At 34.6% G+C, this 22,507-nt stretch overlaps 3 protein-coding genes and 1 non-coding gene across 6 annotated transcripts; 3 read left to right on the forward strand and 1 right to left on the reverse strand.

Annotated features, from left to right (window-relative positions):
• Positions 1-4,903: 4,903 nt before the first annotated feature.
• LOC21392896 (probable GTP diphosphokinase RSH2, chloroplastic) lies at positions 4,904-11,854 on the forward strand. The gene is made up of 6 exons (XM_010088498.2): positions 4,904-6,286; positions 6,382-6,567; positions 6,911-7,371; positions 10,635-10,793; positions 10,875-11,226; positions 11,354-11,854. The coding sequence occupies exons 1-6, from the start codon at positions 5,513-5,515 to the stop codon at positions 11,660-11,662; spliced, it is 2,241 nt and encodes a 746-aa protein (XP_010086800.2). The 5' UTR covers positions 4,904-5,512; the 3' UTR covers positions 11,663-11,854.
• Positions 11,855-12,174: 320 nt separating this feature from the next.
• On the reverse strand, positions 12,175-13,908 carry LOC21392897 (transcription initiation factor TFIID subunit 9). 3 transcript variants are annotated; one of them, XM_024176291.1, is made up of 3 exons: positions 13,842-13,870; positions 13,245-13,524; positions 12,175-12,720 (listed from the first exon to the last, which is right to left on the reverse strand). In XM_024176291.1, exons 2-3 carry the CDS (start codon positions 13,500-13,502, stop codon positions 12,448-12,450), a joined length of 531 nt encoding a protein of 176 aa, XP_024032059.1. In that variant the 5' UTR covers positions 13,503-13,524; positions 13,842-13,870; the 3' UTR covers positions 12,175-12,447. The 3 variants fall into 3 exon arrangements, with proteins under 3 accessions (XP_024032059.1, XP_010086801.1, XP_024032023.1); XM_010088499.2 differs by having other exon boundaries at positions 12,176-12,720; positions 13,245-13,505; positions 13,842-13,900; XM_024176255.1 differs by having other exon boundaries at positions 12,179-12,720; positions 13,245-13,510; positions 13,842-13,908.
• A 200-nt stretch (positions 13,909-14,108) lies between these two features.
• LOC112095365 lies at positions 14,109-14,221 on the forward strand. The gene has a single exon (XR_002903794.1). It is a non-coding gene; the product is annotated as a U6atac minor spliceosomal RNA (small nuclear RNA).
• A 5,890-nt stretch (positions 14,222-20,111) lies between these two features.
• LOC21392900 (lipase 1) lies at positions 20,112-22,397 on the forward strand. The gene is made up of 4 exons (XM_010088502.2): positions 20,112-20,998; positions 21,401-21,493; positions 21,633-21,700; positions 22,062-22,397. Exons 1-4 carry the CDS (start codon positions 20,204-20,206, stop codon positions 22,177-22,179), a joined length of 1,074 nt encoding a protein of 357 aa, XP_010086804.2. The 5' UTR covers positions 20,112-20,203; the 3' UTR covers positions 22,180-22,397.
• Positions 22,398-22,507: the final 110 nt, after the last annotated feature.

Below are 22,507 nucleotides of genomic sequence, written 5' to 3' on the forward strand. Positions count from 1 at the left end.
AAAGAAAATTCATAGTCATATAAATCGTCGGATAAGATGACAAACACGTCCCTGAAATATCGGAATGAGCGAGAGTCGGCAGCAAATGATCACGCGCTGAGAATGGAACGTCAGCATCTGAGAGCGTGCCGGAAGGAAGTCTGACCTACTAACCGCCACGCTTACCACGTGGCGGCTGCTTTCGCTGACAAAGTGGCGGTGGTCTTTGCCATCACTTCGCCACGTGCTTCTCAAGCCCTCCACGAAACTGAATCTAACATAAAAAAACAAACAAACATAAAAAAAATCAAATAAAATTAGAAAATGAGAAATTAGATTCGCACGCGGTGGTCCTTATCATGGACTTTGACGTATTCTATTGCTTCTCGAGGATGGTGGATGGTTTCGGTTCACTCTCCCATCTGAATTCTCAATACTGTCCCTCCAATATTTTCTACTAAAAATAAATATATTTTTTTAGAAAATATATCTGGCAAAGCAATAACATTCACCAATAAGCTCAGCAAATTCATTGATGTATTTGTATTTCCACCACGTGTAAGATTTATTCTAGGGTGGTAATTTAAGTCCCATTCGTGTGGACTTAGTTCGAGTTCCATCTTCAATTTAAATTTTTAAACTAAAACTTAAATTAATAAATAATTTTTTTTTTATTTTTAAAAACGTTATAATTTTTTTATTTTAATTCTGATTGAGATGATTTTTCTTCTATGCATTCACAACGAATAAATGAATAAAACGCCACTCATATATCCTATTAAAATTTTTCATCACCATTGAGTTTTTATTAAAATACTATCTAAATACAAATTTAAGTTTTGATCCACTTAAACACAAACTCAAATAGATTCTCAATTCAAACATAACTCAAAATGTGCACATCTAAATACAAACTCAAATTAGAGTCCTAAGTCAAATCATACTCAAATAAACCTTAACAAATCAAGATTTGAACTCAAGTCACCATAATTTAAAAAATGTAAATGAACAAAAATTTTTGTGTCGTGTTTTAATCGACTCACGTGTCATTTATTTTTTAAAAACGTCACTTAAATATGTACTTTCACGATTAATATAAATAAGTCGAGTGCTAATTTATTTATCTAGTCCGTTTATCTATATTTTACATTGTTAATATAAATCACAATTCTTAAATTTTTGATGTAATTCAAATTAAATCTATTTAAAACATTTTGATTAAAAAATACTTTTTTGTATATTTATATTTTAAATTGAATTAATTTCGTGTAAATAGTATCTTTATATTCGTGTTGTATTACGTATTGCCACCTCTTTACGCGAATCAAGTCTAAAGCGTTTTCTAGCTTAAAATAGTCCAAGAAAAGCACTACTTTAGGCACTAATCTTGATTGTGAATTGTCGGGGCAAAATTTTCCCATACATTATGAGTAATTATATTGGATAATTGAAAACAGATAATTTTTGCTTAACGTATCCAAATGGAAGAACTTGGTTTAAGAAATAAAATAAAATAAAATAAATAATAAAAAAATAAAAAAACTCAGTGGGTTCCTCATCCTTATCGGGATTGTTTCACCAAACTAGTAGTTAATAGTATACTCGGCAAATAAATATCAGGAGATGGGCCCCATCTTCTGATTTCTAGTTTTTTCAAGGGTGGATGGTGGGCCCATCTCTGATTAAGATGCTGCCCAAAAGTTAGATTTGCATTATGTGGGCAAACAAGTTGTGGGAACTAATGTCCTTTAATGCTTAACAACGCTTTACTTAAGTTCCAATGATGTTTATCATTCCAACAACTATTGCATATAAAATATCATGTAAGAGGATAAGTACGAACTATATAAACCATTACATATATCAAACGTAAATTCTCTATAAGGGAAATTTTATGAAATTTCACAGAAAAAAAAGAGAATCATTGGATGCATTTGAAATTTATTTCAAAATAATTTTATTTTTTTTTGTATGAAAATGAAAATAAAAACGTTTTTAATCTCAGACAAAAATTATTTTTAAAAATATGTTTAATAATTTTATTAAAAAAATGTTTTCAGTATATAAAAAAAATCTTGTAATGTCTCTCTCTGCTTTTGAGATGAGAAAATGAAAATAAAAAATAAAAAATGACTAAAAGTTGTTTTTTATTTTTCTCTCATTTTATACTAAATTAAAAAATTATTTTTATTTTTATTTTTTATTTTTAATTATGTCAAATACTGTTTTGAAATCACTTTCATTTTTTATTTCTCAAAAAACGTGAAAAATAAAAATAAGAATAATTTCAAACACGGCAATATTTTTTTTTTTTTTTTTAGGCTTAAATCATGGGCACTTGTTAAAGGAACTAATTTCGTTGATTCGCTGATTTGAGGTTAGAATTCGAGTTGAGATGTGACTTCATGTGAGAACTTTTTACTGTAGTAAAAAAGTTAGATGTGATTGTTTATGAGAGTTTTTTACTGTAAAAAAATTTAAATTCTAAACTCGAATCAGCGAAATGAACAAACCATATATTTTGTTTTCGCAAGAAAGAAGTCTACGAAGGAAATTCCATAAACATTCAAGTTTCTAATATACGATGTCACAAAAAAAAGATAATATTTTTTTTTGGTAAATCATAAAAGAAAAGATAAATCATTGCTTAGCATTTTCTTAATTCAGCAAAGAAAAAAAAGCATTTTTTTTAGAGAGTTTTCCCGGTGCGTTTCCTGTTTTTTGTACCGGTAGTCCATGTACAATATAAGCTTGACTTTGTTTTTATTGGGTTTCAGAGTGTGGGTACACAATATGACTGTGCACACCCGTGTATCATAGCAGACCAAACTCAGACACGTGGTTCCAGGTTTTACACTTTTTAATAATGTTCCCCTATTACTGTTTTTCATTTTAAAACTAAAAATAAATGTCAAATAATTTGAAGAGAACAGATTCTTCGGAGTTGGGATTGGAATGTGTTTGACCGTTCACTTTATCGATTTAAGTTTAGAATTTAAGTTTTATTATAGTAAAAAATTTTTAAAAACAGTCACATTTAATTTTTTTATTACAGTAAAAAGCTCTCACATAAAGTCATATCTCAACTCGAATTAAAAACTCAAATCAACGAACTAAACAGATGCACATGGAAGTTGGAGTTTAGAATTTGAGTTTTGTTACAGTAAAAAGCTCTAAAAAATGTTTATATCTAACTTGATTACTACAATAAAAATCTCTTATATAAAGTCACATCTCAACTCGAATCAATAAACTAAACGGATCTATAGATCTCCTCACTTCTTTTAATATGGCCGGTCAATATACGCATCTGAACAAATTTTGAATTTGAAATATATTTTTGGGAAGAATTTGAAATACATAAACATTTGTTTTGATATGAATTTAACTATATTTTGTAACCACATTTATTAATGTTTTGATATGAATTTCACTAGATTTCTTAACCATATTCATTATTCACAGGGGAATATCAATTTTTTAGGAGCAAAAGATAATATTCTCCTTTTTCGGCTCTCAAGGAATCGTTCTCCTTGTTAGATGTTATTCTTCATCTTTTTTTTTTGTTTTTTTTTTAAATCCTCTCTAGTCTAGCTTGAGCGCTTCACTGTTGGTCGAAATGCAGCCCCACTCTTCCTTGTTGTTTTTTGTTTTTTGTTTCGTTTTTCCTAAAGTTCTTCCTTTTAATTTTTTTTAACTTTTTACCTTATTTTTATTTATTTTTTCATTTAATCTTTTTTTACTTTTTTTATTTTTATCCTAAAATTTTATTTTATTTTTTATTTTGGCTTCTTCTATCATGAAACTTATTTATTTTTTCAGTTTGATCATTTTTAGAAACTTTTTTTTTATTTTTATCCTTAAACTTTATTATTTTTTTTACCTTAAAACTTATTTATTCCTTAGTTTTAGCCTTTTTTTGACCCTTTTTTATTTTTGTTCTTAAATTTTATTTTATTTTTTAATTTAGTTATTTTCACCCTAAATTTATTTATTTCTTCATTTTGATCCTTTTTTGAACCATTTTTTATTTTTATCCTAAAGCATTTTTTTTTTCATTTTGGTCTCTTTTGCTTAAAAATTTATTTAATTTTTAATTTTAGTCTTTTTCTGACTATTTCTTTTAAATTTTTGTTTTGAAATTTTATTTTTTTTCCATTTTGGTTTATTTTTCTCAAATTTTTTTTAACCCTTTCTATATACTTTTTCTCTAAAACTTTATTCTTTTTGTGTGGTTCTTTTTTCCCAAAAATTTATCTATTTCTTCATTTTTAATCCTTTTTTGACTTTTTTCTTTACTTCTTGCCCCAAATTTTTATTTTTCTTCTATTATCATTTCTTTTTAAGATTTTATATATTTTATAATAACACAGTTACTAAGAGTCTGTTTGGTAAAGGGATTCATTCCTTGATTCGAATCATGATTCGTGATTCGCTATAATATTTTTTCTCATAAAAAATATACGTAAATAAAAAATAATTCTAATCATATAATTCTAATTCATAAACTAAACGAGCTCTAAAACTTAACAGATAAATTACTCTTCAAGTTCATAACACGTGTTCCGCATTTTAAAAGAAAGAAACTGGCATTAGTTATCTGTTTCTATTTCCCTATATTTCTTAAACAGATTCGTTTACATTTGACGTGCACAACTTCGTTAAAAAAAATAATAAAAAGCAAAAACTCAAAATAAAAACGGGCCCACAGATAATTAATTAGCTCCAGCCTCCAGTTCCAACTTAATTTAGATTATCCAAATATCACCATTAACGAAACCACAATTCAAACTTACTACCGAATTTCCTTCGTTGAGAAAAATGCGGATTTCACCTTCCCGTTATTTCAGCTTCATCTGAAGGGTAATCTGGTAATCTCATATCCCCAATTCGCTGGCCGCTAATCAATTAACATCAAAGGAAGACGAAGGACAAGGACAGAGGTTGGTTCTCACACAAAATCAAAAGAAGCTCCGTCTCTCTTTCCAATCGTCTTTGACTATTCTTCCTTCTTTGTTCATCCAAATTACGTCCAAATTAGGGTTCGCGTTTTGTAAACTCGATTTGGTTCTCCTTATTTCTATATAAATCTGTACATACTGTAGCTTAATTTTCTCCCTAATTTTCCTACGCCGAAGAAATCCTCCCTTAAATCCTTTATTTATTCAGAAAAAAATATAATCAATTCTTTTGGGGGGGTTTTTATCGTCGTCGGCTGAGTGATTGGTAGCTCAGAAACTTGTAAGAAAATTCTGGGTCTTTGAGGAAGTTTCCTGGTTATTATTTTTATTTTTATTATTATTATTATTATAATATCTGGGTAGAAAAAAAATTGGGTCTTGAAAAAAAAATAAATTTTTTTTTTTGTTTCGATTCTTCTTTGGTTGAAATCTCAGTGTACAATTTCTGGGTATGTGAGGCATTTGGTTATTCGTGGAGGTAATTTTTGATCGGGTCTTTTGAGGAACTTGTAGTTGACTTGAAGGTGTGTTGATCTAAGGGTGAGATTTGAAGGCAAAGTGAAGTACTTTCCATGGCTGTTCCGACGATAGCTCTTTACGCGAGCCCGCCGAGTAGCGTCTGCTCGACGCCGCACCCGTGCCAGATCAATGCTCACTCAACGTACGATTTCGAATTGAGCTCCCGATCTTCGTCGTCGACATCGACCGCTTCCACGTCGCAGAAGCCGGTTGTCGGTGGGCTTTCGTGCCTGTTTTCCTCTCATCCGTTGAAGCACGCCTCCTCGACGTCGAGCTTCTCCGGCGGAGGAGAAGAATTGGGCAATTTGGGATCTCTGTGGCACGACAGAAGCGAAGAATTGAAGGAATTGAGTAGCTCCTTTCGCTATTCTCCGAGCAAATTCAATGGGGTTTCTTTGAGCAGTAGGGATCAGAGCCCTGTTTCGGTATTTCAGGGCCCGGTTTCGTGCAGCGGGAGCTCGGCGAGAAGCCCTCCGATGAGGGTCGCCAGGGAAAAGAGTAGTTCTAGTGGGGAGACCAATCTTCAGAGCTCGTTTCGATGCGGAAGCAGTGGTTTGTTCAACGGCTTCGTTAGAGGTGCGTTGGGATCGTCGTGTATCGATTTCGATTCGACGGGTTTCGAGGTGCGAGAAGACAATTTGGATGTGGGATTATCAGCTGCGCTTGTGGATGAATTAACCTTCAACATTGAGGGTGGTTTTTCAGAGTCCAATTCCGAGCCGTACGCTAAAGATTTGCTTCTGGCTGCGCAATTGCGGCACAAGATATTCCGCGATGAGTTTGTTGTTAAGGCTTTTTACGAGGCCGAAAAGGCCCATAGAGGGCAGGTGAGTTTTGATTTCAATGCTTAAGAGATAATCTTATTTGGGATATTGGTTATATTGGTTGAGAAATTTTTGTGTTTTGCATTGCTTTGATGTAGATGCGAGCAAGTGGTGATCCGTATTTGCAGCATTGTGTGGAAACGGCGGTGTTGCTCGCACTGATTGGTGCTAATTCTACGGTGGTTGCTGCAGGGCTTTTACACGATACGCTTGATGATTCTTTGATAAGTTACGACTACATTCATGAGACTTTTGGACATGGGGTTGCTGATTTAGTTGGAGGGGTGAGAATTTAAATATTCGAAACTTGTATGTTTTATTCAATTCGACTCACAAGTTATAGGGCACTATTATGTAGTTTGATTGTGAAAAGTATGTTATTTATATAGTTTCATGCAATTCTATACTAGGGGGAGAGTTCTGTATATTTGTTTTTAACTGTGGCTAATTGCATAAGTTTCCTACGGTTCTACCTTTTACTTCGACATTGCAGTTTGAAACGGTTCGTTTGTTATGTCTGTCTTAGGAAAATGTTTTTTAGTAGTTATTTTCTGCTGACTATGCTTATGTACTTTTTGAGTTTAACATAAGCCTTACCAGCTTTTGATCTCTGTGGCAATTTGTTAGGTATCTAAGCTGAGCCAGCTGAGTAAGCTTGCCCGTGATAACAATACGGCGAGTAAAATGGTAGAAGCAGATCGACTGCATACCATGTTTCTCGCAATGGCAGATGCCAGAGCTGTCCTCATTAAATTGGCAGATCGGTTGCATAATATGATGACACTGGATGCACTACCTTTGGAAAAGCAGCAGAGGTTTGCGAAGGAAACTTTGGAGATTTTTGTTCCTTTGGCCAACCGTTTAGGAATCTCTACTTGGAAGGAGCAGCTGGAGAATTTATGCTTTAAGCACCTCTACCCTAACCAGCACGAAGATCTCTCCTCCAAGCTTCTTGAGTCCTTTGATGAGGCAATGATTACTTCTGCCGTAAACAAATTGGAGAAAGCTCTACAGGATAGAGGCATTTCGTATCATGTTCTCTCAGGACGGCACAAGAGCTTGTATAGCATACACTCCAAAATGTTGAAGTAAGTAACACCTCTCTCTCACATGCCAAAAAAAAAAAAAAAAACCTGACCTGAGATGAATTAATTTTGAGATTCATTTTTTTTTTTTTTTTGGAAAAAACCTCAACGGAAAATTTATTAAAAGCAAAAGAAAAAATACATAAAAAACAGAGAGGCTAAAAAAAAACAACAAGGAAAAGAAAAACAAAACATCAAGCCTTGAACCTATATCTTGTAAAACCAGAAGCATCCAAACTAAATTCTCTAAGAAGAAAACTTGGAACATTATGCTACCTAGTGTAACAACCAAAAACTACACAAAAACTAGCCAAACAATCAGCAATAGTATTAGTCACTTTAAAGAATGAGAAATAACAAAATTAATAGTGCTAGCCTTATCAAGAGCATCTATTCAAGCATTCTGAAGAGACCACGAAACTGTGGAACTAGCACTCTGAAAAAGATAAACTGCACTAGCAGAATCACTTTCTAACCAAATGCGCCTCCACTTTTTACTCCAAGCCAACTTAATGGCCATAATAATAGTCCACATCTCAGCTTCTATAGCAAGGCATAGTTCAAAGAAAACACTGAAAGTTTCTAAGAAGAAACCTCTACAGTTCTGAAAGACCGCACATTCCCCAGCTGAACCATTCCTCTTAGTAGCTCCATTCGTGTTACTTTTATCTAAGCAGGCGGAGGAGTCCTCCAAACAACACAATAGATCTTAGGAGCTTTCCTAGGCACAACTGCAAGACCAAAAGCTTCGACAGCAAGAAGCTCTTGAAGGGAGTTTCTCATAACACCAATCTTTAGCCTACCAATCTCAACCACTGCTTGCTTAACCGCCATCCAAAGAAAACATAAACTAGGAATCACACTATAAAAAATAACCCTGTTTCTCAAAGACCAAATAGCCCAAAAGTTAGTAACAATCACAGTAGACCATAAACAATAAACTTGAGAACCAAAATCAGCTTCAAAAGTACAAGAAATCATCCTTTTAATACTTCGAGCGGGACACAACCGCCTACCAAAAATCTCAGAGATATGATCCCAAATCTTAACAACAAAATCACATTCTAAAAATAAGTGAGAAATAGATTCCTCATGCTTATAACAAAAACGACAAACTGAGGCAAAAACAAAACCTCTATTTTGCATAACAGTCTCCACTGGAAGAGCACCATGAAGAACCTTCCAAATCACAATCGACCTTTTAAGGGGAATATAGCCATGCCAAATCTTTCTACCCCAAGACCGCTCAACATAAGCCACACGAACCTCCTCATAAGCCTGAGCAGTACCCCCCCAACGACTTAGTCCAAATGAGACGATCTTCACAAGCAACTGAAGTGCAACTAATAGCTTGAACAATATGAGGAAAACTATCAGCCAAAAAAGAAGGAATGACCCAAAGAAGAACCATCCCAAAAATCTGATACGATAGTTGAAAGATGACCTCTAATGTATTCAGGAACATTCAACAAGTCTACTAAAGGAGACCCAAGTCAATTATCTTTCCAAAGATTCACCTTTGAGTTTTTACCAACCAATCACCTAGATTCTAAGGAAAGCTTCGACACTATCTTTTTGATGCTAGGTCAAATAGAAGAAGCAATTCGAGATTTAGGAACACCATCGGCCTTTAAAAAACAACCCCTCAAGAAAGGAAAAATACCATCATGCTCAGAAATGAGATTCCAAGCCAACTTGTGCAAGTAAGCGAGCTAAAAGATTTCTTATACCCAAACCCCCCTCAAGGTCTACAAACCTTATCCCAAGAGACGTGAATCATTTTTTAATTTTCCACCGAACCGGACCAAATGAAATTCATCATAGTTCTAGCAACAATTAACAGGAGAGACTTTGGCCAACAATACACCATAAAAGAATGTAAAAGAGAAGTAGCCACTGTCTTAACCAACTCCACTCTACCAATGATAGAAAGAAGACCACCCTTCCAAGAAGTAAGCTTACTAATCACCTTATTTGTTACTGGACAAAGATGAGCACAATTTGGCTTACCTTTAAAAATAGGGACTCCAAGATATTTAAAAGGCAAATCACCCCGTCTCATGCCAAGCAAAGCCAAATTCGCAGCAGAATGACGAAGAGTAGATTTTCCAATAGACACTACAGATTTCACCTTACTGAAAACTTGTCCTGAGCTCATACTATACTTATCAAGAAGATCTAAAATCCTACACAAATTCTGCATAGACCCATTATAGAATATCATCAAATCATCAGCAAAAAAAAAAAAAAAACATGAGATGGAGCAAAAACACCATGAGGAGCCGAAACAGTAATAATATGACGTTCCTCCACCAACCGGTTAAGAACTTGGCTGAGGGCATCCTTAGCTAGACAAAAAAGAATAGGCGACAAAGGATCCCCCTGCCGAACGCCTCTAGAGCAAGAAAAGAAATCACGTAGTCGACTATTAACCAGAATAGACAGCTTAGCTGAAGCTAAAATGCTCTTAATCCAACCCACAAACACGCAATTAGAACCCATTTTAACAAGAGTGGATGTAAGAAAATCCCATTGATGAGTATCAAAGGCTTTACGAACATCCAACTTCAATCCCACATTGCTCCCAAAACATCTTTTATCCAAAAGATTAGCACACTCAGAAACTAAACCGATACAGTTTGAGATATTCTGACCTTTACGAACATCCAACTTCAATCCCACATTGCTCCCAAAACATCTTTTATCCAAAAGATTAGCACACTCAGAAACTAGATCGATACAGTTTGAGATATTCTGACCTTTCGAGAAAGTAAATTGCTGAGGAGATAAAACTCTACCAATAATCCCTCCAAGCCTACTAGCAATTATTTTTGTCATCACTTTGAATGAAAAATTAGCCAAAGCAATCGGCCTATACTGGTCCACAGTCAAAGCATCATCCACCTTAGGAATCAAAATCAGAACAATAGAATTAAAATTCCTTAGAAAATCCCCCTCAATGAAAAGCTCTCTAACAACACTAACCACATATTTTTTAACAATTTCCCAGCAATCCTGAAAAAATTTACCAGACTAACCATTAGGCCCTGCAGCACTAGAACCATACAGATCAAACAACGCTTTTCTTATTTCACCCTCTTCCGAAATGTTGAGATTCCTTGAAAATAAGCGTTGTGATTGGAATCAATGCTAGATTTACTATGTTTTGTTATGCTTTTTCTTGAGTTTTTGTTATGGAATATCAGCTGTTTACTTCTTAAGATTAGATGCATGTTTGTGATCTTGATAGTGCTTATTATGTGCAGGAAGAAGCTAAATGTGGATGAGATTCACGACATTCATGGGCTACGTTTGATTGTTGAAAAAGAGGAAGATTGTTACAAGGCATTGGAAGTTGTTCATCGACTATGGTCTGAGGTGCCGGGAAAGTTCAAAGACTACATAACCAAACCCAAGTTCAATGGGTATCATACCTCAGAATCACTGCTTTGTTTTTTCATTAGGTTACATGTTCCTTTTTCCAACTGTTGTTTCCTTGCGTTTAGGTATCAGTCTCTGCACGCTGTAGTGATGGGTGAAGGCACGGTTCCACTTGAAGTCCAAATCCGAACAAAGGAGATGCATTTGCAAGCCGAGTTTGGAATTGCAGCGCACTGGAGATACAAAGAAGGTGACTGTAAGCACTCATCCTTTGTGCTTCAGATGGTTGAGTGGGCCCGGTGGGTTGTTACCTGGCAGTGCGAGACAATGAACAGAGACCAGTCATCCATTGACTATTCTGATTCAATTAAGCCACCCTGCACATTCCCCTACCATTCAGACGATTGCCCATATTCTTACAAACCTCAATGTGGGTCTGATGGGCCGGTGTTCGTCATCATGATCGGGAACGATAAGGTATCCCTTGCGTTGTGAAGTATAGTTTGGCTCAACTTGGTCTGAACCTTTGTTTGGTGGCTTGTTATATATGGTTGTATTAAAGAACTCGGTATTGATTAGTTAAGCTCTTTTGAATAATCTGCAGATGTCAGTGCAGGAGTTCCCAGCGAACTCAACAATCATGGATGTTTTGGAAACATCTGGGCGAGGAACCTCTAGATGGACACCATATGGGTTCCCGGTGAAGGAAGAACTGAGGCCAAGGCTGAACCATGAGCCAGTGAGTGATCCAATGTGCAAGCTGAAAATGGGGGATGTGGTAGAGTTGACTCCGACTATACCTGACAAGTCTCTGACCGAGTACAGGGAAGAGATTCAGAGGATGTATGACCGTGGCCTGACGGTTTCAAGTACAGGGCCAGCTGCGAGTAGCGTTGTTGGCTGGAGAAGTTGACCCTTGTTTGGTATAGCTTAACAATACATATATATATATATATATATAATCATTTAGTCAAGATTTGTTATTCTTGTACATAGATTATATATATGTGTAGAAAACAGCTTTGTTGTTCTGTTATTTGATGACTAACTAGATTAAACAAGAAGCTTCAATGCTTATTCTTTATCTCCCACTTGGAGTTCCGCATCCCTTGGATTTCACACCTATTCCATTTTTTGTTTATTACGCCATGCAAACTCTCAATCGTCCGATGCGTGATATTCGTTTCCCTTGGATGGCAAGATGGCCCAGCGCTGAAACCTGAAATTCCTACGTGTTATGATTTTGGATTTTTATCGTCGCTGGTTAAAGATTTCCATTCAGATGTATATTATATATAAAGCAAAAAAAAAAAAAAAAAAAAAAAGCCAGTTGGGATTAAAAAAAAACTCGGTTTCCAAGTTAATCCCAGTGCGTCTAATAATTAGCTGCCAATTTAAAAGATTCTTTAGTCAATAATCTAGAAGATTGTTTCGTTAAGGTCCTGTCAACAACTTTCTCTTATTTAATAGGAAGTGACACTGCTTTATAATGTTAAAATTACGTCAAAGCAATGACCTAGTAAACATTATCGCATTTCAAACAGTATATTCTTATAGATTAAACGATTCAGTACATTATCAACTTCTTCCAATTAAATGATTCTTCACATCTCCAAAGGATGGTAAGATTAAGCCCAATTCCTTTTATACATTAGAGTGCTCAAAACCGTAGTATAACCAACCACTACTATGAAAATTTCACTTGGTACGTTTAACAAGGGGGAAGGAGACTCTTTGCGGAGTCTGTTGTGGCATATCCGTCTTCTGTTCTTGGGATGGTGGAGTCGGATCGGCGGCTTCTTCATCTTCCTCTGTCTCTTCAAGTGCTTGGGCAGATTGTTTCCTTGGGATTGCCAGTTGATAGTTAGGACTGATCAATGTGTCTTGTTCGGAAGGAAGTGGCATGCCAGGCCCTGAAATTGACTTTGGTAATGGAATTTTGTTTCGGTTTCTAGCAAGCTCCAGTAGGACCTGGTGAGAGGATTATTGAATAAGAAGAACATTAATTTTCTAAGTAAAGTTCACACCAGAGAGAGAGAGAAAGATAGACACCATAAAATTCCTATGGTTTCTGTAACTAAATCCAAAGAAAAATCATTAAAACTGATCAGTTCAACGTAGGGATATGAACAATACATGTTCAAAGAATACTCGATTCTTATCCGTAAACAGTACAAGGAATTGATTGCGAGGTTAAGTATAGCCCAGACATAACGCTTACTTGAATAAGCAGATGCAAATTTCAAAGTAACAAAAGAAAGTTATCTCCTGCCTTGCAGAAGAAAAGAAACACATTTTCTTTGACATGCTATAAGCATGAATCATGATTCAACAAGGGGTTTCTAAAAGTATGATTTCCAACATCTCGAAACTCCCATATATTCCTTTCAATTAAGCTCAACACAATACAAAAGTTCAGTCTTTCATATTCATAATTAAAAAAACAAAAAAAGAAAAACCCCACTTTACAAGAGTTAAGTTTGAAGCAAAATTACCTCCCTTGGAGGGGGTTGTGAGAAGCTGAAATTGACTTTGGACTGAATAGCAAGCTTGAGATCGTCACAGTCGATTGCAGGCTTACTTGCGTGCTCAGAGTAAACCTGTGCATCTGTTAGCACATCAACCACGTAGCGGTACCAGACCTCCAAGAATTGGTGTATAACACGAGGTTCATAGTCCTCCACACCCATTGATTTCAACAGTGACTTCACAATCTTCGCGTCTCTAGGCAGATCCTCATCTCCTTCTGCCATTTTCTTTACTGCCAAACAAACACTCAAAAAAAGAATACGACTTTTCAAAGGAAAAACCAAACCCACCTAGAAAAATTCAAGTAAAACTACTCATTACTAGATATTATCAATTAATTCTATTTCAATTAGCTTGCACATTAAAAAGAAAAAAAAAATCTGTAGAACAATAATTAAAACCGAACAATAATTAAAGGAAGGATCTACAATTCTCGGAATTATAAACCCATAAAAGACGATAAAAATCACAAATTTAACTCCTTTTTAAGAGCTTATTTTGAAGATTACAATTCAAACATGAAAACCTGAGCGAGAGTTTTGAAACGGACGGGAATATCTCACCGGAAGAGTGAACCGAAGAATGACGGGAGCCCGGCGCTACTTTGACAGAGAATCGGAAGAAGAAAGGGGCGCGAGGGGCTTTGCTGGTTTCGAGTCTTTTGACGGGAAGGAAGTTGTGGGCTTGGGCCTCGGTGGACGTAGCCCAATAGGACTCCTAAGTGGCTTCTTTATGGGCCCAACAGGATTTTGAAAGGGAGCAAAAGTCCCATATCGGAAGAATATTAAAGATAGATGGAGTTTATAACTGCAATTTTGCATAGGTTGTACGTGTTCTTAGAAAGGAGAGACGGTTGGCATCTCCCCTGACAGGGACGGGAACAACCTTCGGGTTCCCTGTTAACACACCCGGTTTTACCGGATAAAGGCTAACAAAATTTTTTCCATTTTATTTTTTTCTCAGAGAAAAAAATAATAATAATAAACAACGAACCCATTATTCCCACTCTCTCTAATAATGTAAAATTGATTTTAGTGCCAAATGGACAATTATAAACCATTTCGAAGTTTTCATCATGAAACACAAAATAACCAAATTTTTTTCTTTCCTTTTTTTTTCTCTGAGAAAAAAAATAATAATAAATTTTCTGTTCCAAGACGAACCCATTATTCCCATTCTCTCCAACAACGTAAAATTGATTTTAGTGCCAAATGGACAATTGTAAACCATTTCGAAGTTTTTATCATGAAACGCATAATAATCAAATTTTTTTCTTTCCTTTTTTTTTTCTCTGCGAAAAAAATAATAATAAATTTTCTGTTCCAAGACGAACCCATTATTCCCACTCTCTCCAACAACGTAAAATTGATTTTAGTGCCAAATATACAATTTTAAACCATTTCAAAGTTTTTATCATGACACACGAAAGAGACGTTTGGTTCATAGATTAAAATTATTTTTAATTTACCTATATTTTTTATGAGAAAAAATACTGTAGCGAATCATGAACCATGATTCAAATCATAATATGAATTCCCTTACTAAACATCTCCAAAATAATTGAATTTTTTTCTTTCTTTTTTTTTTTCTCAGAAAAAAAAAAAATTTATGTTCCGAGACGAACCCATTATTTCCACTCTCTACAACTATGTAAAATTGATTTTAGTGCCAAAGGGACAATTGTAAACCTTTTCGAAGTTTTCATCATGGAACACAAAATCAATCACATTCGCAATTACTCAAAAAAACAAAAAAGAAAAAAAAGAAAAAACAAAAGAAAGAAAACAGATTCTATAGCTTGGTTTTCTTTTTGTGAATTGTTGGTCGTCTCAAATTTCTTCAGCGTTGGAATTCTCTTCGTTGATTTTTTATTTTCTGAGTTGAAAAGTTAAAAGCTTTTTGATATCTAAGATTCCAACGTACATATCCACAGTTTGCTTATGCAGTTATGCAGTCTCATCAAAGTTGTGCATTTGTCAAATTAGGAAAACTCAGGCCCCGTTCATTTCGCTGATTCGAGTTTAGAATTCGAGTTTTGCTACAGTAAAAAGCTCTCACAAACAATCACATCTAACTTTTTTGCTACAGTAAAAAGCTCTCACATAAAATCACATATCAACTCGAATTAAAAACTCGAATCAGCGAACTAAACGGGCCCTCAAATTACTAGCACCAACTTATATTTATTTCACATACACAGAAATTAAAGCTAGTACATTAATCGCCATTTTTTATTTATTCATATCTAATAAAATACACTAATTCATATCTAACAAAACAAAATAACTACTGAAAGTAGGAGCTTTTTTCTCTCTTATCTCCAGAAGAATTCTTGCACAGAATCTTGCCATGAAAGCACAAGAATCAGCATGAGCAAAACGCCAGCGAGTCCCCAAGAAGAACTCCCAATTCTAAGCACCCAAGAAGGGTCAGGAGAGGGAATGAACGAGCCTGAACACCCTCCATTTGTTGAGGAAACCGTCTTAATGGCGATTATAAGCCCGGCCAAAACCATTGGAAGAACAAACCCAGAACTCCATTTCGTTTCATAGGACCATTTTGTGTCGTTTTTACGGCCGAAATTGTAATTGTAAAAAGGTGAAAGCACCACTGCTGAAACTAGAGCTAGTACCATGGCCACTGATCTCTGAGACGAGTTTTCGCTTGTGTTATAGGCGTAGCTGGCCATTGTTTTTGCCACCAAAGTTCAATGTTTGTTTTCCTTTTTTTTTTTTTTCTTTTTTTTTTCCTCTTATTGATGAACTAATTAAGTTGATGGTGAAGAATTATAACTTGCGGTGAGGGAAATTTATAAGAGGGCAAGAGATGGAAATAGTGAAGGAATCAAACTGTAAAGCTGGTAATTGGATGAGGAAAGTCATTGATAGCCGTCCAAAAAGTGAAAAAGAAGAAAGGTAAAGTATCTATTATGGACTTGAGTACGTATAAAAAGATTCCAAAAGATGGTACGAAGGAAGAATGAAACTTTGGAAGTAAGGTATTTCTATATGTCTTTTAGGGAGAGTTCACACTTGACAATTAGGAAATGCTAGCTGCATCACTGTTATAGTAAGGCGTGCATTTGGACACTATACAAATTAGCTTGGAACCAATAATTAATTTGTCGTTTAGTTGGTGTCGTTTTTTCCCTATGTTATTGTTTCATTTACTGTCGTTTGTCGTTTAAGTTTTATATCGTCGTGTATACTTTAGCCGTCGTTCCATTCTAGTGTCGTGTTTATATTTAGTACAGTTTTCATTTCTTTCATCTTATGCACTTTTGTTGTTTTTTTTACTTTTCTATTATCGTTTATACATTACGTGTTGGTTTCAGTTCCTTATCGCAACATTCTAGGCGTCGTTTCATCTTGTCTTGTTGTTTGTCACAGTTGTCGTTTTCTCATTTGTTTCATTTTAATGTCGTATGATAAATTGATGTTTCCCACAGTATTGGAGTCTACCTGTTTTCCTATTACCATTTATAATTTGGTGTCCTTTTCTGGATCGTCTTTGATTGTTGTTTAATTTGGTGTTTTTTTTTCTCTTGTTGTCGTTTTTTTGTGTCTTTTCACATTTGTTGTCGTTTTCTCATTTTTTTCCATGTTACTTTTCATTGTCGTTTCTTCTTTTCTTGTTATTCGTCACATTAGTTGCCTTTTGTCATTGGTGTCGTTTTATTCCATATCTTTTGTCCTTTATAATTTGGTGTCCTTTTCTTTATAACGGTCGTTTGTCATTTTGGTATTTTTTTTCACTTGTCGTTGATTTATTTTTATCGGGGTTCACATTTGTTGTCATTTTAATTTCACTGTCGTTCCACTTTATTCTCGTTAGTTTGTCGTTTCTTTTTAGTGCCGTTTTCTTTTGTTCTTTCCATGGCTTTCAAGTTTAGTTGTTGTTTTCACATTTGGTACATTTGGTGTAGTATTTCATTTGTTCTTGTTATTTGTCGTTTTCAATTTTTTGTTGTTGTTAGGGATGGCAACATGTGGGGCGGGGGCAGAGAATTATTTCATGTCCCATCTCCACCCCTCAAAGTCAAAATATTCCCATCCTCCTTTAAAGAGAGACGGAGCCGGGATCCAGGATTTTCTATTGCGAGAGCCTTCTCCACATCCGTTCTATTTCTCATTTAATATAACATTATATTTCAAAATCATAACAATTTTATATAAAACTAAACTAAAAATTGAGTAAAAATTTAAATCCAAATCAATAGTTACACAAAACAAACCAAATTCTAAACATACCCACACCTAATCTTAATAATAAAGCTACAAAATAAGAAATTATGTTTTAAAAGTAAATATTATGTATATTTATATATAAATTACGTATTTTTATATGAATATTAGAATTGGGACCGGAAACCGCTACAACTCTTTGACCCTATCTCCTTCTTCATTTTCAATTGCTATTTCTAATTTTCACCCATTTCGGGGTAGATATTCCTCGTGGGGCCATGTCACTATGGAGAACGAAATTTAAAAAAAATTTAAACTCGAGTTATAATTTTATTTAAGTTTATGTTCTTTTGTAAAATTTAATTTTGAACTCGAGTTTAAACTCGAGTTTGAACTCGAGTTTAGAGCTAAACTCGAGTTCAAGCATCCTTTTCAACTCGAATTCATAAACTCAGATTTTGAACTCGAGTTTAAACTCGAGTTTGAACTCGAGTTTGGACTCGAGTTTGGAGCTAAACTCGAGTTCAAGCATCCTTTTCAACTCGAATTCATAAACTCAAACTCAAGTTAATGAACAATATTTTTTTCTATTATTAAAATACCATAACTTTTTCATTTTAATTCTGATTGAGATGATATTTTTTTTCTATGCATTCACAATGAAAATACGAATAAAACTCCACTCATATACCCTATTAAATTTTTTCATCACTATTGAGTTTTTATTAAAATACTATCTAAATACATATTTAAATTTTGACACACCCAAACACAAACTCAAAAAGATTCTTAATTCAAATCATAACTCAAATGTGCACATCCAAACACAAACTCAAGTTACAACTTCAACTCAAGTTATAACTCAAACTCAATTCAAGATCATCACTCAAGTCACCCTAACTCAAAAATGCAAAAGAACAACCCCTTTAGTTTTTAGAGGTGTCGTTTTTAGTTCCTTGCCATTCATCACATTAAACTATGATTTATAATTTGCTGTTTGTTTTTTTTTTTCTGAATTGTTTCATTCTTACGGTTCTTTCCTGTCGTTCATACTTTGTTATTTTTCATGTCTTTTTCAGTTTGCCGTGACTCTGTGCCTTTGTTTTTTATTTTTTTATTTTTTGTGGCCGTTTACTCGTTTAGTGTATTCTTTTTTAGGGGATTGTTTATGGTTGTCACCTTTTCTTTTGTTGCTGTCTACTTTTTAATTGTTGTTCTATGCTAGTTTTGATTACCCTTTCTTGTCGTCTGTAAAGTTAGTTGTCGTTGACATTCTTCGTCTGTTTTGTGAAGGACTACTTAAAGGTTAAAACTTTCTTTTTTTTTTCCTAAGAAGTCATGGAGTTACGGTACAATTCAAGATGGCGAATCTTAATTCTTTTTCTTCTTCTTTTTTGATGGCCAAACCAAAAAAAAAAAAAAAAAAGCAAAAAAAAATAAAAAAAAAGAAGGGAAATCGTTCTCCAATTTTTGAGTAACAAGTAACAATCTTATTTCGTTAACTTCCACTCCACTTAACACTTGGTAGTTGGAACTAGTATCTTTACTATTATAGTACTGCTCGTCTACAAGCCAACTTATTTTAGGCATTACGTACCTTGCCAGGTTTGCATTTTCCATCTTGCGTCTTTCGTTTCTTTTGGTTTGTATGTTGTTCTATTTATATTTGTTGTCATCCATTTACAATTATACATTGGAATCAAAAGCATTGTCGAAACAGATACTACTACAAGTTATGTAATTTGGTAGAACGTCATTATCTGTCTTTTCTTGTTATTTTTGACCAGAAAAATTTGTTTATTCAATATGGCGTATATTATAATAGAATATCAATAAACCAGCGTGAAGTAAGATGATGATATTGGATGAACAAATTGATACTTTCTAATTTCTGGGATTTTGTTTGGTTGAGAATTTGATATCAGTTCTACTACTTGTCCACTAAACAATAAGTACTATTCTTAAAGGACTAATTGGCCAATTAGTGAGAAATAAGAATAATGCTGTTATCCTTTTATACTCCACAACTACGTGAGAAATAGGAAATGTAGGTAATCTATGATACACCACCTCCAATATATTTTATAAGAGCAAAAAAAAAAAAAAAAAAAAAAAAATCCAATACCTCAATATAAAATCACTAATTTATGGGCTATCTGTGTATTTCTGACGCAAAACATATCAGCCCAGTGCAGTATTGCCTTTGTAGGTATCACGTGAAATCAATTCAAAAAATAATAGAAACCCAATCATTATGAACATCACTTTCAAAAAAAAAAAAAAAAATACTATGACACATAATTCTAATACATAATTTTGCGTCTAAAACAAGCGAGAAATAAATAGCAAGATAGATTTTAAGATAGAAAATTGAAATTTCTTTTTCATAGCTCGTTCTAAAAGTGCCATTTACATTGTACGACTTGTAGTAACACGGTGATATAATAAAGTGAGACCTAATTATTTTATTTTCTACAATATGATCATATATATTTTAAAAAAAAAATAATAATAATAATAAAAAGAAATTATTGGTGTATCATTCGTCTCCTATCTTCTATTTTCAGGCTCGTTTTCCTTACCATCACCACATAGCACTTAACAAGGTACAATTTACTGACCGAACAAGGATTTTAAAGCGGGGTTCTGGAATAAGTTATCTCGTGTGAAGAAAAAATGACAAGACATGATATTGTTTGAGCGACATCGCTGCTGATATATATATATATATATATATATATATGTATAGCAACGTTTTAAAGTTTTGCTTAAAGATGCTTACCACGAGTAAACAGATAGTAAACTTGTTCTCCATATTTTTCATGGCTCGCTTAATGTTTCGGAGTTTCCCTCTATTCTACCCCTCGACCATATCGTCAATCCTTCAAACATTCTTGTCCGATTTATTCACCCCCAACGGGCTTCCAATCCTAGTCAAACTCCTCGGGACCATCCTCGGAATCTACTTCCGTTTCTGTGGTCTATCTCCACGCACCTTTGATTTAGATGACCGAACCACCATGCATTTCTGGACCGCCGATCAGAGACGTCCTGATAAGCCTGATCTGGTGATGGTTCACGGCTACGGCGGGGATTCGATCTGGCAATTTCTAGGCCAAGTGGGGCCCCTCTCAAAGGCCTTCAACTTGCATCTACCGGACCTGCTGTTCTTCGGCAAGTCCTACACCAAATGGCCCGACTGGTCCGAGGTTTTCCAAGCCAAATGCGTCGTCAAAGGGCTGCGGAGAATCGGAGTAGACCGGTACGCTTTGTACGGGATCAGCTATGGAGGATTTGTGGCGTATCAGATGGCTGCGATGTGTCCTCAGGAAGTGGAAAAGGTTGTGATCGTTAGCAGTGGAATAGTGTGGACAGAGGATCAGAAAAGAGAGCTTTTGATTAGGAATGGAAGGAATGCTTTGGAGATTCTTTTGCCTGAGACTCCTAATGATCTTCGCCTCCTTGTGAGTCTATCGGTCTACAAGAGCGATCCTTTCAAGTGGGTCCCTGATTTTGTTCTAACCAAATTTGTCCAGGTAATGAGCAGTTAATCTGTTACTATTATTTTGGCTTAATCTGATCGCTGCATCTAAATTTTGATGTTATTCCTAGTTTGTCCCCTAAAATTTAAAACTCGCATTCCCTTCTTAAATTTTAAATTAGTCTTATTTAACTTACTTTGCTAGTATTTCAAATCATATCAAAAATAGGTGGTTAAGCATGGTTACTTGGTCTATTTCATTTGTTTTTAACAGAAGTTCTAGCAGAAAGAACACATAGTGGTACAACCTCTTTTTTTTTTTTTTTTGGTATGTTTCCAATAATGATCCCAAAATTCAGAGGGTATGGGTGAAAATAAATTTATTATTTTTTTTATGGAAGCTGCCTTCGATGATATATATGATCAATTACATTTGTGTTGTTGGCTTTAACTTTAGGCGATGATGCAATACCGGAAGGAAAAACTAGAGCTGATTGAACACTTGTTGAACAAATCAGCATATTATTCGACCGTTCCAATCATACCTCAGGTTGGCTTGGTTATAATTACCATTCTTAATAACATATGCATATAGAAAATAACCATTTAATTGTGAATTTATGCTTCGTATTTATACACACGTACATAAATACATAAGTATATATATATTTGTGTGTTCACGTGTGTAGCCAACGCTGCTAATCTGGGGTGACAAGGACAATGTATTTCCACTCTACTTGGGTTATCAGCTACACAGGTATTTCCTCCTTCCATTAATCTTCTTCCTCCTAAAGAAAATTCATTCATTAGAATTTGAGTTCCAAAATTCTGGGAAATACTATAATAACCTTTTAAAGAAAATTCATTCATTAGATTTTGAATTCCAAAACTCTGGTAAACACTATTGAGAAATGCTAACATCACTCTTTCTGTCACTCTCTTTTTAACTCTCTGTATGTATTCACTGTTTGACATTTTACTATCTAATTTTTTGTTGAAATAATAATATATCATGTTAGTGGAGTCCACATGTCAAAATAAATACAGAGAGTGACAGAAAGAGTGATACTAACATTTCTCTTATGTCTATATATAACACCGTTCATTATGCTTTGTAGACACTTGGGAGGCAATTCAAAGTTGGAGATACTAAAGGACACAGGACACGCTGCAAATCTCGATTCACCAGATACCTTGAACGCATTGATAAAGTCGTTTGTTTTAAATGGTTCCTAGCTACCTAGTACTTGCATGATTTTGTGTTAGACATTTTAAGGGGAGTGATTGTAATGGGTTTGATCACTTTTGGGTTTAATCTTCTTTGTCACTGGGATTAAAATAATAAAGCGTTTTAGTGCATGTAGGCTTTGGTTATGAGCTCTTGTTGCTTTGTTCCTGTATCATGCATACACTCGTTATTAATAAACAACAAGGAACGGCAGGCAAATTTAAGGACAACAAGAAAGGGACAAAAGGAAAACGACAGTTTTTGGAAACAACAGTAAAATATAAGGACAGTACGACAAAGAGGATAAACAACGTCAGGCGCATTTAAAAATCAATA

The sequence above is a fragment of the Morus notabilis genome, unplaced genomic scaffold, assembly GCF_000414095.1.
Source record: "Morus notabilis unplaced genomic scaffold, ASM41409v2 Scaffold1273, whole genome shotgun sequence".
Lineage (NCBI taxonomy): Eukaryota > Viridiplantae > Streptophyta > Magnoliopsida > Rosales > Moraceae > Morus > Morus notabilis.